Source organism: Equus caballus, chromosome 8, assembly GCF_041296265.1.
Source record: "Equus caballus isolate H_3958 breed thoroughbred chromosome 8, TB-T2T, whole genome shotgun sequence".
NCBI lineage: Eukaryota > Metazoa > Chordata > Mammalia > Perissodactyla > Equidae > Equus > Equus caballus.
The window spans coordinates 7,813,803-7,833,810 of NC_091691.1; the positions used below are offsets into that span (position 1 = coordinate 7,813,803).

The 20,008-nt window shown below is 61.1% G+C and overlaps 1 protein-coding gene across 4 annotated transcripts; it reads left to right on the forward strand.

The window, feature by feature from the left end:
• Nucleotides 1-2,626: 2,626 nt before the first annotated feature.
• Nucleotides 2,627-19,548, forward strand: LIF (LIF interleukin 6 family cytokine). 4 transcript variants are annotated; one of them, XM_023646869.2, is made up of 4 exons: nt 2,627-2,764; nt 13,027-13,147; nt 14,913-15,091; nt 15,837-19,548. In XM_023646869.2, exons 2-4 carry the CDS (start codon nt 13,129-13,131, stop codon nt 16,284-16,286), a joined length of 648 nt encoding a protein of 215 aa, XP_023502637.1. In that variant the 5' UTR covers nt 2,627-2,764; nt 13,027-13,128; the 3' UTR covers nt 16,287-19,548. The 4 variants fall into 4 exon arrangements, with proteins under 4 accessions (XP_023502637.1, XP_023502635.1, XP_023502636.1 ...); XM_023646867.2 differs by lacking the exon at nt 2,627-2,764 and adding an exon at nt 10,468-10,756; XM_023646868.2 differs by lacking the exon at nt 2,627-2,764 and adding an exon at nt 10,497-10,670.
• Nucleotides 19,549-20,008: the final 460 nt, after the last annotated feature.

A 20,008-nucleotide genomic window follows, 5' to 3' on the forward strand; every position in this document is an offset into this window, starting at 1 on the left:
GCTCGGGTTCCTGGAGCGGAAGGGGAGCTGACGCTGCGGCTGGCATGCGGCTGCCCACAGAGAGGGCAGAGGTTGGTCTGCGGAGGAAGAACTGGGAAGCCTGGGGTGGTTGCCCCCTCCCCTGCCTGGGCCCTTTGCCAGCCCCCACCCAGTGGATAAGCCGCAGGAGAGGTGTCTGGGACTGGCTTTGAGCTGGAGCAGCGCCCCCACCCCTGCCCTGAAGAAAGCTGATCAGGGAGCTCCAGACTCTGGGGCAGGGTCTCAGGGGTCCCTCTTGTGAGGACTTGTCACTGCCACACTGTGTCCTGATGAGACCACAGCTGTAGGTGCCCCCAAACCGCCGTCTCCCGCCTGGTCCTCCCCTGAGCCCACATCCACAGCCCCAGCTCTAGGAACATCTGCTGGGAGCCCCGTGAGCACCTCGAGGCTAAACTCACCCCCAGCCCCACATCCTTCTGCCTCCTGTTTACCCCCATGGCAGTCCCAGAGCCCCAGCCCACCCCTTCTCGCCCGTCAGCCTCTCTGCTCCTCATTGATCACAACGTCCCATAGTTTCTCCCACACCCCGTCTCTGGCACGTGCCTCCTCCTCTTTCGATCGCCAGCCAGGCCCTGGCTCCCTGGACATCGTCTAAAATCTCCCTATCGTCATCTCTTCTGCTCGCAAACCTTCAATGACTCCCTCCTGTCCTACTGCCCGTGGCATCAATTCCAAACTCCTCATCACAGCATGCCAGGCCCTGCCTGCTGGTCTCTGCATTCACTCCGGGCTCAGCTGGCCCCCATCCCACCCAGGCATCTGACCTCCCTGAGGCCTGCATCTCCCCCTTCCCACTCCTCCCACCTTCCCACCCTGACGCCTGGCTCAAGTGCCGCCTCCTTCCCGATGCTCCCACCCATGGGGCTTGTGGTTTCCCTGGTGCCACGGGAGGCTCACAGGGAGTCATTTCTGGACTCTGCACCCAGAGTCGGAACCGGCCCTCTCTGATCGCCCCATCCCCCCACAGCACCAACTGCTGTGAGATTGGGGTCCCCATGACCACCCGCTGTGACAGGTGCAGAACGGGGGCTCCAATCACGCTTTTGTGCCACTGTGCTGATTCCCCCACAAGACACGTTTCCCTGGAGTGGCGACACCCTGTGAGCCTGCAAACAGCGAATGCTCCGCCTCAACGGCCCATGTGAAGGGACAAAGTGGCCTCGGGCCAGGAGTGAGCTGGCACAGGCTCAGGAAGATAACGGGGTCCTGGCACGACCCTGCCATTGAAATAGACTCAAAGCCGGCTTTTCTTTTTCTTTTTTGAGTATTTCAGGGTGACAGGCACAGCCCTCAGTCAACGCTGCATGTAACACACACTGATGGAAAGTTCCCTAGGACAGGGGCCCAGAGGGCAGGAGAATGGCCAGGAGAAGGTTGGGGGTGGGGGTGGTTTCCAGCACTCACTGTCTACACAACAAACCCAAGGCTTGCACACAGCAGAGCAGGGTCTCCGGCCTCCACGTCCTTGCCCCCTCGCTGTCCACCTGTCTAAGGGGACCTTTTCCCTCTTTCTCGAGGGATGAGAACGAACTCAAGAGCTAAGCAAAATGAGCTCAAAGCCAGCCCTCCTGCCCTTAAGCTGCATAACCTCCAGCTGAGCCTCAGCTTCCCCCTCTGTACAATGGGCCCGCCTCCCGGGCGGTGACAGTGGTTTCCCAGGAGACAATGCAGACTCAGGCGCTCTGTCAGCGCTGTCATAAGCTGTCACTGGGCAGGTGCGTAGACAACCTTCTCTCCATTTCCTCTCTCTCATTTTCCCTTTTCCTTGTTGGTTTTCTTTCTTTACAGCTCTTCTCTCTTTGTCCTTGTCCCCCCTGCCACCCCGCCCTCCATGCCAGGCCTGGGACCCGGAGCGCCCACAGAGACCCTTTCCCACGCGGAGGGAGGGGTCACAGTCCACGGTCAGAGTGGGGAGGCCCTCGGCTGGGCCAGCCCGGCTCCCTGCTTCCCGGGCGGCCCCGAGGGCCGGGCTCAGGGAGGGGCGAAGGTCTCGGGGGAGGGGGTTGGGCAGATGGGGCCCTGGAGCCCGTGGGGGAGGGCAGACCTGACGGACCAGGAGCCTCCAGGGTTCTGAGGTGGGTGCCAGAGCAGGGAGTGGTGGCTTGGGGGGACACTGTGTCCGGGGGGCAGCTGCAGCCCTGTGATTCTTCCAGGGATGGGGACAAGGAGGCACAGCCCTGGTGCACACGGCCTGCGGCAGGTCTGAGTCAAAACACCTAAGGCCGACCCCGGCTGGTCATGCGGAGGGCTGCCCAGTCATCGCCTTATGCCGGCCTGGGTCACCCAGGCGGGCTGGGCGCGGCCCAGTCAGCCATGACTCAGGTCCCAGCGCCCTGGCCACACGGCACCGGGCAGGGGTGCCAGGTACCGGGACGCCCCCTCCCCACTCCTGGTCCCACCTCTCCCCTCGGCCACCCTGAAGCCCCTGCCCCGACCTGTGTCAGGTGCAATCTGGCCAGGGACCTGGGATTCTCTGCCCCTGTGGCGCCCAGCCCTTCAGCTGGGGGTGGGGGTGGGGGGGGTGGGGTGGAAGTGGGGGGAGCCTCAGGGCCACTCGGCCTGGACGGGAAGTCAAGTCGGGGGCGGGGTGAAGAGCCGCCTCCAGAGAAGATTCAGCAGGAGAGGGAAGCAGAGGGGGCCTGGCCCCGAAGTCGATGGTGTCCCACTGAAGACCCGGAAGACTCCCTGTGAGACTCCAGAGGGTCCGGCACGGGTGCAGACCACGGTAGGCTTCCCCAACGGGCAGGGCCGGGGGCAGATGCCAGCTCCCCAATTTATCTCCAGCACGGGTAAACGTCACCCCCTCCCTCATGTGTCGCGGAGCCCCTGGTGGCCCACACGGCTCCCCAGGCCTCAGTCTCCCCATCTGTGTAACGGGCATTGTAAGAGGTACCCTGCACATCTCTCTGAGGATGTTGAGGTGAAGGGAACAGACGAGATGTGAGGGTGTCGTGGGGACATATGAGGGGTTAAAGATCATGGAAGGGTTAAAGGGCAGAGGAGAGAGCACTGGATGAGGAGGCCGGAATCCTGGCTTTGTGTGATCAGAGGGGTGACCCCCGGGGGGGGGAGTGTCTTGATTCCTGGTTTCCCAAGGGACCCTCAAGTTCTCTTTTCCCCAGAGCACTGGAGGGTCCTGAGCCCACGGTGGCCTCCCTTCCCCTCAGATGGAGGTGTGGCAGGCAGAGGGCCCCTGTCCCTCTAGAAGGGGCTGCAGTGGGTCATGGGGTGGCCCCTGCCTGCCTCTGATTTGAGGAGAGGGGAGGGGGTTTTTGCCAAAGTGGAGGGCCTCACGGAGGTTCTAGGGTGTGTGGTCAGTCAAGGTCATGGCCCCTATACTTTTGACCTTGGGCCAGAGCAGGACTCGAGTGCTCTGTGCTCCCGGCATCTGTAAGATGGGCCTGTGTGGACGCCGCGGCTCCGGGGGCCATGGCGGGGAGAAAGGAAACAGAAGCAGAGTCTGCACAGAGCTTGGGTCGGGGGAGGGCACCTGGACACAAATGCCCTGAGAAGGGGCTCGACCCCCATCTTGCCATCAGCAGTTCCTGAGGACTGGGGAGAGGCTTCTGGGAGGGCGAGGGCCTGTCCTGGGTGGGGACTAGGTGGGCCTGGGCCTGAGGCGGGTGGGAAGGGGCAGCAGTCTCCTTCCTCTTCCCCCCTTCCCCCCCTTCCCCTCCCCCTCCCCCTTCCCCTCCCCCTTCCCCTCCCGTCCGCCTCCCCCCCCCCTCCTCCCCCCAGGGCTCCAGCTGGATCCCGCGCCCCCACCGCAAGCCCTCTGCGTGTCGCCCTTGGCGCCCCCTTGAGGCCAATCCTCAGGGCTCCCTGAGGGGTGCTGGGCAGGGCAGGGGCTCCCCCGGAACGCCTCCGTGCGCCTCCTTCTCCTGCCTCGGCGGAGGGCCTCTGCGGACCCTCCATTCTGAGCCTCAGACATCCCCACCCACTTCCTCAATCCCCAAATCCCGCCCTGCCCAGCCCTGGGGGACGCCCTGGCGGAGCGGCGGGTCTGGGGCTGCTGCGGCCTTGGCCGCTGGGCAGTGGGGGGCGCTGCAGTCCGCGTCTTGGAGCCAAGCTGAGTGCTTGCGCGTTTGAGAACACAAGGCAGTGAGTCCTGGACGTGGTCCTCGCTCTTGCCAGGCCCAGCTTTCCTGTCCCTCCCCACCCCACAGTCCACGCCTTGAAGAGCCTTTTCTAGATCCTTCAAGACTGATGGCCTTCTCTAGGCCCGTTTTACAGATGGGGAAACTGAGACTCCAAGAAGCATCTTTCTGGATTTCTCACAGCAGATCAGGACCAAAACTCAGGGTTCCGGACTCCGGATCTGGGAGTCTGAGCGAGGCATGCAGCCCACATGCTGTTGGGGATGTGCCTCTAATTTGCTGTGTGGCTTTGGAAAAGTGGCTTCCCCTCTCTGGGCACCACCTGTGAAGTTTTAACAGCTAAGATAATAATATCAGTAACCCAGGCACATCTTCAGTGTCTGCCTGGGCTTCCCAGAGGGCGTTGCTAACTTTGCAGGTTGATGACCTTGTGTCCCATTTTGTAGATGTTGGAACTGAGGCCTGAGGGGTGAGGTCACCTGTCTGAGGTCCACAGCTCGTAAGTGACAGAGCTAGGACAGGACCTGAGGTGTGGCTGATGGCAGAGCCCACCTAGCCCCTCCTTGTCCCCAACTCCCACTCCCACCACAGTCTCATCTTTCCAACTTTTCCCTTTTTCAAGTGGGAACACTGAGGCCAGCAGAGCCCATGGTGGTCTCTAAGTGCCCCCCAGGCTGCGATCTCTGGGAGAGGTATGTGGGCTCTTGGACTCTGAGGATGGGGAACTGCAGGCTACCATCCTCCTCTCTGAGGGTCCCCTGCCGCCAGGCCCCTGGCCAGAGTGGACACCGGGGAGACCACACAGCCGAGGGGCTCACAGGGGTGCCAGCCCTCCAGCCAGCCCGCTGTGATCGCCGGGCAGGCGCGGTCCAACCCAGAAGGGGAGGAAGCGGAAATGGGGTCCAGGGTGGGGCAGGAGGCCCGGCTGGGCAGGAGATCAGAGCAGGATTGTGTCATGGAGTCCTGCGGCTGATAAGCGGCTGAGCAGCCGGCCCAGACAGAAGGAGGGGCTCCCGGGGGGCGAGTTATCCTCGGGACCCCCAGACCCCACTGCTGCCCGTGAGCCCCATGGGCTGCCCAAGCACACCTGGCCTCCTAGCTCGTGTTTTAGGGAGGCTGTGGGGGCGTGAGGGGTGGGGCATGGGTGGAGAACTGGCTCCATCACACACTGCTTGACCTTGGGCAGATCATTCAACTCTCTGAGCCTCAGGTTCCATGTCTGTGAAACCAGGATGAAAATGCCTCCCTTGGAGATGAGAGCTAGGACCGGAGATATTAGAGGGCTCTAGCGAGCACTTTGTAACGATATGTTTTGGAGGACATGGGTGAGAGAGAGGCTCATGAAGGCCTCTGGGGCCTGCAGCATGCTGGCCATATGTCCCAGAAAGGGCGGGAAGGAGTGGCCCAAGGGTGCAGGGTTGGTGGGCGATGGGCAGCAGACCCAGGTCGCCTGAAGGATGCAGGGGGAGGCCTGGCCCTCTCCGCCTCGCTCCCCATAGGCTGCTTCTCCCCCTGGTCCCGTCCCCCCGTGACGTCAGGGAGCCCATCCTTTCTTCTCTCCCCAGGGAAGAGGCCGGTGCACCCTCCACTGGGCCCCGTCCCTTCCATCCTTCCCACACACTGGGATGGGGCCACTCCGCTCTTTCCATCTTATCACGAGGCCTGAGGCTCACATCACCTCCTTCCATCCTCAGAACGTTTCCTCAGGCCCTGCAGACAGTGAGGGACAGTTTGGGGAGAGGGCCCGGCTGCGTCCCTGACATCATCTCTGGGGTCGAGTCAGGGTGGCCCCAGTGAGCTGGACTTGGAGGAGGGGAGGCCGGGCCCCACCTTGGTGCCGGCCGGTTTCAGGCTGAGTGGGTCCGTGGGGCTGCTTCCTGTTCTGTTTATTGCTTCTGAGTTCAGGAAACCATTGAGTGAAACATCCTCCCCCTGCCCCCGCCCCGCGATTATTTAATAGGAGCCGAGCTGTGGTCTCTCTCTTTTGGAAAATCCAGTGGGAGAAGGAAGCTGTCAGCTCAGCTCTGACATCAGCTTTGTCCCTTTGCCAAGAGTCAGGGTGGCCAGGGCGGGGGGGGGGGGAGCCTGGGTGGGGTGCAGAGGAAACCAGCTGCTGGTGGCCCCCGTGACGTGAGGCTGCCACACGGTTCCCAGGGGCGGGGGCTGCCGGGTGAGGAGCAGGGATTGTTGGAGACACACTCAGGGGCACGCGCACACACATGCACAGGGTCATGCCTCCCCACCCGTGCCCAGAGACCACTTGCCCCACACAGACTTACACAGACACGGGGTCAGACACACACTCATACAGGACCCACACGCACATTCACACAATCACACACAGGGCTCACAAAGTCAGTCAGGGATGTGTACACTCCAGCTCTCTCAAAACCACACACAGGCAAACAGACCAGCATAGACACACGTGCACACACACAGGGCTGAACACAGCCATGCAGACACACAAGGCCCTCAGCACACACACACACATGCAAATGCCCGCTCAGGCCCAGACAGACAGACAGACCCACAGGGAGCCCGGTGGGCACTCCCAGACACAGGCTGGGCCTCTGCACCACCGGCTAACCTGGAGAGGGCACTGGGGCCACTTCCTCCTCCTGCCGCCTGCGGTGAGGTTGAAGGGCTCCCCGGGCAGAGTGAGGAAAGGCCTGTGACTATCCAGGGCCCCACCCGGGCAGGGCAGGGCAGGGCAGGGCGGGGCGGGGAGCCCGGGGTCTGAGGCTACGGAAGGGAGTGGACTGTGAGGGCCTGGGCTCTGGGAGGGCCTTTGTCCCAGGACCGGTGATGCCAGGCCTCTGCCCCCCACCATGAACACCCGCCCTGCCCCTCCCTCGGCCCCTCCTGCCCATTCCTGAGCTGGAAGGGACAGTGGCTAAGGTGGAAGTCAGCACCCCATGCTGCCAGCTGCTGAGTGACCCTGGGCAAGTCACTCCCCAGCCCCTCAGGGCTTGGCTTCCACCATCGATACTGGCAGCTTACAAACGTTCTTGACCACTAGTCTCAGTTAGAAACACACAGCACCTCGCAACTGGGATGATGCACACGCTGACACACACATGCAGCATTGGGGTGGGGGAAAGGTTTCGTGGAGCGGCGCTTGCCCTCGCTCTGGGCAATGCTGGGTGATTTCGCTATTCCATTTCCTTTTTGAAAGTGCCGGTGGCAACCCTCTAAATTGAATCCGTGACCCACCAGGAGGCAGAGCCCCACAGGGAGAAAATCTCACTCGGCATCTGCCCACGATGGTCCCAGGCTAGTGTGAGGGTCAGGGAGAGCCCGGAGAGGTCAGCGTGCTGGCGGAGCTAAAACGCTACCTCCGCCAAGTGCTGATGACCGATTGGCGAGGAGAGCGCCCCACGGTACAGATGGGGAGGCCGAGGGCAGAGCCTGGCATGGGGCCCTGCCCGTGATTAGGGCTCTGTGGGCTGCTGCTTGCAATTCCCTTGCAGTTTCTATCAGAATTGAAGAAAAGATGCAGTCACTCTGATTCACCTCCAGGGGGGGGATTCCTGACGCAGAACAAGTTGGGAAATGTCAGGGCGATGCTGGCGGCAGTTGGCCGGGGGCTGGGGGCCAGGGTGGATTCTGGCCCCTGCTTGGCTCTGAGGGGGTGTAGCTGGTCCCTGCCAGAGATGTGATGGTGTGACGGTAAGAAGGGGCAGACTGCAGGCCCATAGCCTGGGCCTCAAGAGCCTCAAAGACAGCTGGGCCCTGAGGCGGGAACCTCCGCTTAGTCCCCTGAGGCCGAGCCTCTGAGAGGCTGCCTGTTCCCCCAGGACCCACGCCACACTCTGGGCACTGAAAGGACCCGGAGGCCCTCCCTGGCCTAAGTCTCAGACCATGGATGGTGTACTGACCCCTGGACCCAGACCCAGCCCAAGCCCCTAACTCAGGCTGGGGTTCACTCCCCTCCCGTGACCACAAAAACTCTGGTTAGAATGGCTCCCATGTGCTAGGCACTTTGTGTTTCCCACTTAACGTCCTCATGACAACCTCCTGAGGCTGGTGACAGCATCCCCCTTCAGAGAAGACACCTAGGCTCAGAGAGAGGAAGCCAGTTGCCCCAGGTCACATAGCTGAGAAATGGTGTGGGCAGGATTCGAACCCAGGGTCACCTCTAAGCCACACCCTTACCCATGGGCACCACTACGAGCCCAGACGGCCCAAAGTTGACTTGCAACACCGAGCCACGGGCCACAGGAAAGGTTGCAGGAGAGCACGTGGATGGGTTTGTGGTGCCACGTGGCGGGGGGGGGGGGGGGGGGGACAGGTGTAGCTACACCCTCATTTCTCAAGTGCTGAATAATGGCTTGCTTTGGCCTTTTTGGACAGGACGCCCAACAGCCAGGACTGTGCCAGGAATTTCCAAGCTTCTCCTGTGTCCTCTGGCTGCCCCTCCCCAGCCCTGGTCCTGGGCCATGCCAGGCCCCCAACGTCCTCCCCATCTGAGCCTCCCATGCTCATTTCCCAGGTGGGAACATCAAGGCAAGGGGCCGGGTGTGAGCTGGTGGCTGAGAGCCGTTGCTGGTTGGTTTTCAGAGAACTGAGATCTTAGCTGGGCACAGGGGAGGGCGATGGTAAACAAAGGAGGGAGGCCGGCCGGGCAGTGGGGGTTGCCCGGAGCGCTCAGTTTCTGGGTCACTGGTCTTGGGGAATCCCCAGTGCCCAGAGAGCCGCTTACCTGGTGAGTAACAGCTGCCGGCTGCCCACACAGGATGCCTGACTGTGAGGGGACCTCCCTGCCACCCCCCTTGCCAATGGCCGCTGCCACGCTGCCCTCTTCCCCGAGTGCCCTGGGGCCCGGGAAAGAGACAGACAGAGAGGCAGGGGGCTGGCCCTCGCCCCCGCACCCCCCCCCCCGGGGCTCCGCAGGGGGCGGCTGGTGATTCAAGCCCCTTTGAGCTGAGCTGTGTCTCCTTCCTTCTCAGAAGGGGCCTGGGGGTGAATCAGCTCCTGGGGGCGGTGAGGCTGGGTCAGCCGCTGTCCTCAGCTCAGGCCTGGGGTGGGGGTAGCCGGGGGCCAGGATGGGACAGGGGGAGCGTGGGCACCCTGCCATGCCAGCTCCCCACACAACCTGTTGGATGTTTCTGGGGTACCCTGATGCTGGATGCTATAAGGGTGTCCTGCCTCCATTATCCGTGAGGAGAGGGTGGACGGGGCCCTCTTCTGCCCACCTCTCCCCTCCTCCGCCCTGGAGTGAGCCCAGGTTGCTTCGTCTGTAAAACGGGCACAAGAACTGCTCCTGCACGGGGAGGCAGAAGGATGAACACGGACGTGTAGAGGGCTTGCTGGGTACCCAGAACTGTGCTGAGCCCTGAGCCCTCACAGCAAACCCACAGTGCAGGTGCCATTATTCCCATTTTACAGATGAGGAAACCGAGGCCAGGAGGGGATCACTTCCTCAAAGTCACCCAGCTCATAACTGGCAGAGCCAAATCGCCAACCAGGCTCTGACCAAGTCCGAAGTCCATGCTGCCAGCCACCAGCCTCCGCGCCTCCTCTCCACGAGAGCTTCGGCACAGGCAGCTCTCGGGAATCCTAAAGTGCTTTTAGAAAGTACTTAACATCCACTCTGGTGTAACCCTGAGCCAGGTGCTGTCAAGAGTACAAATGAGTATCAGACCAGATCCAAGCCCTCGAAGAGTGAGGAATAAGACTCGTCCGCATTTGAAAGGAGAGTGGGCAGGAGGAGGCAGACTCAGCCGGCCAGGGCTGGGGGAGTCCGGGGAGGCATCCTGGAGGAGGGGGCCCATGGGCATCTCGCCATCCTTCGTTCCCCTGTGGCGTGAGCTGCTGTTGGCATCACTGTGGCCTGCAAACCAGAGGCCTGGGTTCCAGACCCTGCTCTATTGTTAACCTTCTGTGCAGCCCTGGGCAAGTGCCTTCACCTCTCTGAGCCTCAGTTTCCCCATCTGAGAAATAAAACATCTGTGACGTTCTAGGCAAGGCTTGTGGATGGTGGGTGAGAATCAGCAGAAAAGGAGGGGCTGGGTGTGTAGGAGAGAAAGCGCTGGGGGGCCTGGGAAGGCCCCAGGCTGGAACGTGGGTTCGCTTCCTGGATGGCAGAGCCACCTGGAGACAGCACCCCCAGGCTGTGGCCTGGCAGCCCCCTGCTCAGGCTGAAGGCGTCCCATGTGGGCCTCGACTGTCCCCTTCATGCTGAGGCCGGTCAGATCCCCAGCAGGCCAGTGTGCAGGAGCAGGACAGGCTGGGGATGAAGTCACCACTGAAAGGGGCCGGGCTGGGGCTGCCACTCCAGGGTGGGGCCTGGGGTCACAACCCCTGGAGCAGGCAGCCAAGAAGGGAGGATGCCTTCCGTGAGGAAGCTGGGGAAAACACACATACACACAGCAGCGTAGAGAGGGAGGGAAGAAAACAAACTCCAGGAGACCAAAGCCGGCCTGGAGCACGGCCTGGGCAGCCGATTCCCGGGGACCAAGGCCACGTTGCAGGCAGCTCACGGCCCAGCAGCTCCGAGACCCTGCCCGGCCTTCCCCCAGAGGCTCAACGCAGGTGGTGCCTGGACATGGACAGGAGAGGGAGGCTGGGCCTGGGGTGCCGAGGGGCCCAGAGCACTTGGGGAGCACGGACCAAGTCAGGTACCCTGAGAGGGGAAACTGAGTCACGGGAGGGGCCAGCCAGGGCAGAGTTAAGTGTCTTCTAGACTCTGCCCCCACTTCCTGTTTCCTGTGGGGTGGGGCTGAGACTCCATGGCAACTGGGGGTGGTTTACGGGGCTCATGTGGGGTCTAGGGAGCCAGAGGGCAGTGCAAGGCCCTGGAAGCCCACTCGGAAGGATGTAGGGGAGAGACCGGGGCAGGAGGGCAGTGGGACAGGGTGCTGGCCTCCAGGAGAATCAGGGCACCTGGTGGCAGACTCGGGGAGGGGGGGACAATGGGATGGATAGATGGGTCACAGTGGGGCCCTGGTCAAATGGATTTAGGGTCCACGTCAGAAGAGCCAGGCTGAGTCAGGTGACAGGGTTCCGGGAGACGTGGGGGTGGGAGTGGAGGCTGATCTGGAGTTCAGTGCTCCGAGTGGTCGGGCCCTTGTGTGAGAAGCTGGGGGTGGGAGGATTGTGAGAAGAGGGAGGTGAGCTGGGATGTCGTGGGGTGTGGGGTTTCCCAAACCAGCCTGGGGTCGGTGGGCCTCCTGGGGGTGTACGTGGACCCCAGAGCAGGTGTCTGAGATGGGCAAGTGCCAGGTGGGGCCTTCTGTGGCCTCTCAAGGAAGAGACAAGGTGTGGGGGGGCAGGAGGAGGAAGGAGAGCCCAGCTGGGCTGTACCAGCCTCCTTCCTGCTGGGAAGTGCCAGCTGGGATGGGCCGTTTTATCGCCCCACATCCCAGGCCCTGCTGGGAGAGCATGAGGGAAGCCAGCCTGGATAGGGCAGGGTGTGTGTGTTGAGGGGCGGGGGGAGAACAGAGCAGGCACGAGGGCTCCTCCTGGTGAGATGATGGAGGAACGTGTGGCTGAACAGGTCTGAAATGTGGCAAGATGCAGGAGCTGGGGGTGTGGAGGATGGGTGAGGGGCTGGGCAGGGCATTAGGGGTCAGGGAAAGGCTTCAGGGGCTCCCTGGCCTTGAAAAACCAACTCTCTGACCTTGTTTCCTGGTCAAGGTCAGGCAGAAGGGCTGCGGTGGGGTCCCCAGGGGATAGCGTGCCCAGCCCCTCTCCCTGCCCCCAGCATACGTGTCTGACCAGCACTCACCCGTCGCATTTCTGTAAATGCTTTTTACTGGGGAGGAGTCCCTGTGCTCATTTTGCCCTAGTCCCCACCATTCCTTCCTGCCCCCGCCCACTCCTTTACAAATCCACCTGGTCACAAGAGACACCAGAATTTGTGACCTGCCTTAGAGACTCTAGAAGCGTCTTTTCCCCATCATTTTCTGATCCTGAGACCCAAGGGGCTTCCAAGGCAGGTCTGGGAGGGGCAAGCTATTTCTGTTCTCCCCAGCCATCCCTCAGCATCCTGGGGAGGGAACCTGGATCCGATTAGCCTCCCTAGGTCTCTGCTTCAGGTGTCCCTCCAGAATGGAGATGCTGGACTACCCACCCCTGAAGCGGTAGGTGGGGTTGCAAAAAGTTTAGGTAAGCCCCAGACACACACCACCTACCCAGAAGCTCCTCCCCAGGCTGTCCCCAAAGAACCGAGTCACAGCAACCCTCACGTTCTCCAACTTCCCAGCCCCCTCCCCAGCCTCACAGGTACCTGTGAGCAGCAAGGCAGGTTTGCTGATGGCAGTCACGGGGGCTGGTCCTGTGGGACCCTGGGCAACCTGTTCCCTTTGGAGCTCCACTTAGCCCAGTGGCAATGGCCAGTTTGGAGGAGGTGAGGTGGCTTCCAGGCCCACGTTCAGTTCCACTTTATTGCTGTCTAAAGTCCACACCGAGCCCCAGCCCCTCTTCCTGGAGCCTCCTTCTCAGCCAAGCCCCAGCCTGCCTCCGCCCCACAGCCCCCCAACCCGCCCCCCCCCATCAGAGGGCCACAGGTGCCAGCCTCCATCTGCTTGCCTAGCCTCAAGCCCCCTCCCCAAACCCAGGTGAGTCAGGGCTGTCTGGGGCACCCACTGCCCGGGGACCCCGATGACTCGGCCTGGGGACCCTCCTCCCTCTCCCCATCTTCAAACAACTCCCAGGGCAAGCCACTCAGGAAAACCACAGGGTGTTTTGTAGAAGAGTTCATTATAATTTTATCAATCAAATTCTTAGAAGAGGGAAAAAGTCTGCTCTCCCCACCCTCCCCCCTCAGGCCCCCCCCCCCCACTCTCACTTTCTTCCATTCATAATTTCCTATGATGCACCTCAAACAACTTCCTGGACGGGGATCCCTGCTAAATATAGCTGTTTCTCTCTCTGTCTTACAACACAGGCTCCAGTATATAAATCAGGCAAATTCCCCATCCGAGCATGAACCTCTGAAAACTGCCGGCATCTAAGGTCTCCTCCAAGGCCCTCTGGAGTCCAGCCCATAATGAAGGTCTTGGCGGCAGGTAAATCCACCCGCCCCGCGCCGGCTTCCGCGCCCTGCGGCGGGTGCAGCGGCAACGTGGGCACTTGGCGATCGCGAGCGGGACACCCACCCGCAGCAGACACACCGACACTTGGGGCGCCCGCGCAGCCGGCCGGGCCGCTGGAGGCGCTGGGTGGCGGCCGGGAGCGAGCGCAGGCACATGGTCCCGGCACCGCGCGCCCGGCCCGCCCGGGGGCCAGCAGGTTGGCGGGCGAGGGAGGGGGCCGCCGCAGCCTTCCTCCCGCTCCTCCTGCTCCTCGCTCCTGCCACTCTCCTGTGCTGCCCTGCCAGCTCTGCTTTCTCCCGGATTCACCCTCCCTCTTTCTTTCTTTCTTTCTGTCTTTCCGCTTTCTCTTTTCCAACCGCGTCCCGGGCTGCTCCCTGGGAGGGGCGCCGGCCGCCGAGCAGCTTGCAAACTCCGGCCCGGGACGGGAGCAGGTGCCGCTCCATCTGCTGGCGCCTGGAAAGCTGTGATCTGTGCTAGGTGAGACGGGGGTGTGGGGGCCCCCCAGCCATCCCCGGGACTCAGCATTGCCTGGGGATGCTAGGAGGAACAGGGGACCCAGGAGAAGGGAACTTGAGGCTGCCACTGTCCCGGCAGAGGAGATCCGGGTGGGACGCTCTTTGCCCCACCTCCCCCCAGCCTCACCGGCTCTCAGCCTCACTGGTCCTCTGACCCCAGCCCCTGCTGCTGGGCCACCTGGAAAGGCCCTGCTGAGGGGACCTGAGAGTGGAGGGGGAAGCAGGCGCCCCAGGGGGGAGGGGCGATCCAGGGCAAGCCGGGACAGCTCCCAGCTCTCCTGTCACCTTTCACTTTCCTTCCTCCCCCGCCCACCTGGCTGCCTTTGACCTTTTCCCTTTTCTCTTTCCTGGTCGCACCATTCCCTCCGCCGAGCTCTGGGGGGCCTGTGAGACCACAGGATTCTCCTCATCCTAACCTAGGGCCTGGGACAAGGAGTAGAAGACAAGAGAGGGAGGCATGGAGGCGAGGGGGAACAGGAAGTTTTGAATGATGATTTGGGGACGAGGATGGAGGGGGACAAAAATTGCAGAATTTAGAGTAGAGTTGAGGGTCCTAGTAGGGGAGTGGCCACATTTGGAGAAGGAGAGCCATAGAAGAGATGGGACAGGGTGGCAGAATTAGTGGACAGATGGCCTAGGGAGCCAGGATCAAGTGACAGGGTGGGAGGGAGAAGAGGGTTAGCAGAGAGGCTCCGTCCCCCTGTCCCCCTGTGGTGTCCATGGGAACCCGATTCGGAAGGTTGGAGTTGCAGCGGATCAATGGGCCTGGAGCAATGCTTAGGACTCTGGACTGTCCTTGGAGGTGGGCAGCTGAGGGTCTCTCTTTTCCCTGAGACCCCTTGGCCCTGGGGAGTGATGCCTTCCAACCAGACAATAAGGAGGTCTTGGGGGTTTTCCTCCTTGAGGGGAAGGGCTGGAGCGTTAGTGTCACCCTGGACCCAGCTTCCAAGTAGTGGGAACAGCTCCTGTCTGGCCCCTCTGCTCCTTCTCAGGAGACAACAGGGAGATATAAGAAGGTGGAGAGAAGCAGAGATCTGGAGAGAGGGAGACACAGAAACAGATGCAGTGACATGGGAAAAACTAGAACTGGCCAGGGGAAGATAGAGCTGGAGGTGGAGCTGAGGCCCCCATGTCCCTGTGGAGATGAGGCGCATCCTCTCCCATGAGTCCCCTTGTCTGCCCCCCCAACTCCCTACTCATGGCGCCTTCCTGCCCGTTCCCAGGAGTTGTGCCCCTGCTGCTAGTTCTGCACTGGAAACACGGGGCAGGGAGCCCCCTTCCCATCACCCCTGACAATGCCACCTGTGCCACACGCCACCCATGTCACAGCAACCTCATGGACCAGATCAGGAACCAACTGGTGCAGCTCAACAGCAGTGCCAATGCTCTCTTCATTCTCTATGTAAGTCCCCCAGGAGATGGAGGGAGGAGGAAGGCGGGGGGCGGGTTGCTGTGCTGACGTGGGCCAGTGGGGCTGGTCAGGAAAGGGACCTTTTGGAGCTGGGAGGAGAGAATGGGGAGGGGGCTTGGTTCAACCACACCAGACTCCTACAGCTTCCGTCCCACCCCCAGCCCAGGCTCAGAGACCAGAAGCCACTTTCCTAGGACGCCCAGTTAGGCAGGGGCAGAGCTGTGGGGAGAAGGGTGGGGCTGGCACTTCTAGTCTTGGGATTCCGCCACCACGTGGAGCAAGAGGCCAATGAGAGACAAAGGAGAAAGAGACAGTGAGGTGGCCGGGGAGGTGCTGTTGGGAGAGACGGCGGGCTGTGGGTGTCTGGGGTGCAGAGCCGCCCAGGAAGAGGGTGATTGTGGTGAGTAAAAGTGCAGGTGTGTGTGGTGCACCCGCTAGAGGTGAGAAGCGACATTTTCCTCTCTGTTCCCATGTGGTCCTGATGATGGTGATGGTGATGATGATGATGATGGTTCCTTGCATGGTCTAGCCCTTGATTCTTTACCAAATGTGTTCACATCCATGATTACTTCCGACTCTCATGACAATCCCGAGATGCTGACAGGGCAAGTAGCTGGGTCCCCAAGCCATAGGTGGGAAACTGAGGCCCAAGAGTTTGCCCAGAGGCTTGGTGGCAGGGCTGGAACACCCATCTCAGGCTCCCATGTCACCTCCCCTCTGCCCCTCTGCCCCTCAGTACACGGCCCAGGGGGAGCCGTTCCCCAGCAACCTGGACAAGCTGTGCCGCCCCGATGTGACGGACTTCCCGCCCTTCCACGCCAACGGCAAGGAGAAGGCCCGGCTGGTGGAGCTGTACCGCATCATTGCCTACCTTGGTGCCTCCCTGGGTAACATCACACGGGACCAGAAGGTCCTCAACCCCAATGCTCTCAGCCTCCACAGCAAGCTGAATGCCACCTCGGACACCATGCGGGGCCTCCTCAGCAACGTGCTCTGCCACTTGTGCAGCAAGTACCACGTGGCCAACGTGGACGTGGCCTACGGCCCTGACACCTCAAACAAGGACGTCTTCCAGAAGAAGAAGCTGGGCTGTCAGCTCCTGGGGAAGTATAAGCAGGTCATCGCCGTGGTGGCCCAGGCCTTCCAGACAGGAGATCTTGAAGCGTACAGTGACCCGAGATCCTAGACCCAGGCAACTCTCAAACTGTGGCCGGGGCCCAGAGCTTCACCAAACCCAACTGGGGACTGCTGGCAGACCCCGAGGGGCTCCTGGCCAGTCCACTCCCCTGTGGGGTGGTCTGTGATGACTCTGAACAGAGTCAGAATTCCCATGGGCAGGGCCTATATACAGCGCCACCTAGAAGAAGGCGCCCCTTCCTCTGGGAGACTGCAACCAGGCACTGGGGTGCTGGGCTGTCAAGGGGAGTGTGGGCCAGACATCTGCCCCTACTTGTCCCCTTAGCCAGGGGCTTTGTGAGCAAACCGCACAAGTTGTCTACAGCGACCCTGACCACAGGGCGAGACGGCAGGGGTCGGGAGAAATTGTCCCTGGCAGAATGACCACCATCAGTGCCTTCTGCCCCTTGGGTAGACTTTGGAAGTTTTGGTTGGGATCAGGTAGGCCCGAGGGGCTGGGGTCCCAAAGGATTCCTTAGCCCCTACAGGTATGGTGAGTGGAAGTTTGAGAAGGGAGCTCTCGTTTGAGACGCTGCCTTCTCTTGAGCGTGTTTGGAGAGCTCAGGCCTAGGGACTGTCAGGTGGAAGGTTCCAGAAGGAGGTCATTGGCATTCAGACTCTTCGGGAGGCAAAGAGGCCACCTTCAGGCTTGAGAAGGAAGGCGGTGGAAGGAAGAGAGGTCCCAAAAGGCTTGGCGGGCTCATCTTCCTCTTCCTGCAGTCTTTCCTGCCGCCTGGGATGGCCAGGGTCTGGCGGCCAGACCTGAAGAGGGGCTTGTGGTGGTGGGCAGGTTGCAAAGTCAGGTGAGGAGGTTCTGAGGACACCCAGAGTCTTCCTTCTGGGCAAAGTCTGTAAGGGAGGGGACGGACAGGGTAGTTCAGAGTGGCAGCTCACATCCAAGGCCCATGGAGGCCCTGTGAGGTCACACAAAGGTACTTGAGGGGGACCAGAGGCCCTAGTCTCTGGTCCCTAGAGCAAGAGGACAGCAGAACTTGAGGTCAGGGTCTCAGGGAAGCCTGAGATCCGAGAGTGCTGTGTGTCTGACCCAGCATGAATGTCTATTTATTATGATGCCCTATTTATATTAACTTATTGGTGCTGTAAATGGCAGAGTTAACTCCCTTTTCCTGCTCCCTACCGGAGAGAAATAATATGACAGCTCCCTCCGCTGGGGCTGGGGCCAGGCCTCGGCAGAGCCCGGTCTGGTCTGGAAGTTGATGTTACAAGTGGGACAAGCCTTGTGGGTGAAGCTCAGAGAAGGGTCAGGCTCTGAGAGAGCTGGTCAGCTGGATGGGGGCAGGGGACTCGGCTGCATCCTGTGCCCCGAATGGGGCTGTGCTTTGTGGATACCAGGATCCTGGCTGCAGGGTGGGCCGGGTGGGTTTGTGTGGTGGCCAGGGGCTTTTTTCCCAGGGCTGCCATGTGGCTTGGCTCCAGGGGGCTCCTTCCACACTGCGTTCTCTGGCGCCTTCTGGAATTGTGCTGCAAGGGGCAACGTTCATCGTCGAAAGGGCGCCCCTGGAGCAGTGGACCAAGCGGTCCTAGTGTCTCCTTGCCTGCCTCTGTCTCCTTGTCTCCATGCTGCGTCTAGACCAGCAGCGGAGGGCCCTGAAGCAATCCTGCCCCGGCACCCAGCATGCTCGCACATGGGGAGGAAGCTCCTTCTCGGGTGGCCCAAGAACACCCACAGAGGGCGAGAGGGCCTGGCTGGACCTCAGGAAGCTGGGGCAGCGCAGGGAGGAGCCCCCTGCTCTGGAGAGGAGGACCAGGAGGCCCTGGGACACAGACCAGGAAGCTGCGGTCCCTTCTGCCCCCCCGCCCCCCACGCCCCCACCCATGTCTGGGCTCCCAGGCAGGGAACCCGATCTTTCCTTTGTGCCGGGGCCAGGCTAGCGGAGAAACGCCCTCCAGTCTGGGAGCCGGGGAGGAGGGCGCGGAGCCGGGGCAGCTGCTCAGAGCAGCGTTCTGGCTTCTTCTCAAATCCTCAGCAGGCGGCAGTCCCAGCAGTTCAGCCATCGCGATCATGGTACTTTGCTCTCCCTTGGCACCTCTCTCTGTCTTCTCTAAGCACTTTACCTACGCCCACTGAGGGCAGGCGGGCAGGCAGCAGGCAGGCCCCGGCCTGGGGTGGGGTGGGGGCCCGAGCTGGGAGTTGTCCCTCCCATTGGCAAGACTATTTTGTGGCGGGTGGCAGAGGAGACCACGATACTCGTATGTTTTCCGACGCCGTCTCAGTGTGGGTCACCCTCGCCCTTGTCCGGGGTCTCTTCCTGCTGCCCGCCCGTCACTCTGCTCTTTTGGTGAACATGGCTCAGAAGGCTCGGGGCCGGCTGAGTCTCCCATCATCTCGTCACCCAGTGGACACGGACTCCCCATGCCGGGCCCACGTGGGTAGCCTCTGAGGCTGGGGGACCAAGAGAATCTGCTTCCTGGGGCCCAACACAGACCCCGGCTCCACTGTGCTCCCACCACCCACACCCTCCCCTCCCTAGCCCTGGCCATGCCCCTCAGCACCCATCCTCAATGCTCTTTCTAGAACCAGTCCAGCAGATCGGCACCCACTTTGCACAGCATCCCTGAAGGATGGAGCCTCTGTGGAAAAAGCTTTCCAGGGCTGGCAGCTGTCCTTTCTCTCGCGTCTCAGCTGCTGGTGTGGACCCACACCTGCATCCGGGGTCACGGGGAGACCCTGTCAGCAGAGAAGGGAGAAGGACGGTCATTTTGCAGTTTATCAAGAGAGGAGTTTGGGGGACCTTATTTATTTTGAAAATTTTTAAATGGGAAAGCCCTGCTAGTTTATTTATCTCTCCTCCTTGTTGTCTTCCTCCTCGCCTTCTCCTTGTCCCCTCCTGGGGACCCTCCCCGACAGAAGCAGGCCAGCTCTGCCCCGCTGGCTCTCCAGAACAGACATAGCACGTGGGGGTGGAGGCCAGAGTCAAGTGAGAAGTCAGTTTCCCTTCACATGGTACAGATGTCCCTAGTTTCTGATCACCCCGGCCTCCCATCCCGACCCTGTACCTGGGCATCTCTCCCGTCTACACCGTGAGCTCGCTGCCTCCTTCCCTGTTTCCCTCCTTCCTTTCTACTGGAAAAGACTTGGCCTTGGGGGACGAATTCCTCTTTGATGAATGTACCCTGTGGGAATGTTTCATACTGACAGATTATTTTTATTTATTCAATGCCATATTTAAAATATTTATTTTTTATATTGAAGGAATATCTTTTTTTTTTTAAGAAAAAAGAGAAATTAATAAAGAATCTGCTCTTGGCAAGCTCTCCAGAGTGTATTGATGTGGGGAGACGGGGCTGGAGCGGCCGGGACCATCTCTGTCCTGGGCACCCAGCCGAGCAGAGCTCTGCTTGGCAAAGGGCAGGAGGAGGGAAGAGGGGGCGCTTCCACAGGGCAAGGGTGGGGTGGGCAGAACTTTGGCACGGGCAGAGCAAAGTGGGTGGGGTTCCAGATCATCGGGTGCCGCCAGGAAAGGGATGGGCTGCCCCAAAGTGGGGAGAGTATTAGTTGATGTCTTAGCTCCCTCACACCCAGCCCCTCACTTCCCTCCCACCGTAGTCCCATAAGTCCCTGAGAGTCAGCATTCCCATTTTGCAGAGCGGGAAACTGAGGCTCAGAGAGGTGAAACCACTTGCCCAGGGTCACACAGGCAGAGTGTTTAGGGCCACTTCTTTAGCTCCAAATCTCATCTTCTTTCCCCTACGTGGAACATCAGGGACCTA

What these genes read in the sequence shown, in the direction of transcription:
- LIF (XM_023646869.2), top strand. An exon ending in ATGCTCTCTTCATTCTCTAT is followed by an intron (nt 15,092 to 15,836) that starts GTAAGTCCCCCA and finishes TCTGCCCCTCAG; the next exon opens with TACACGGCCCAGGGGGAGCC.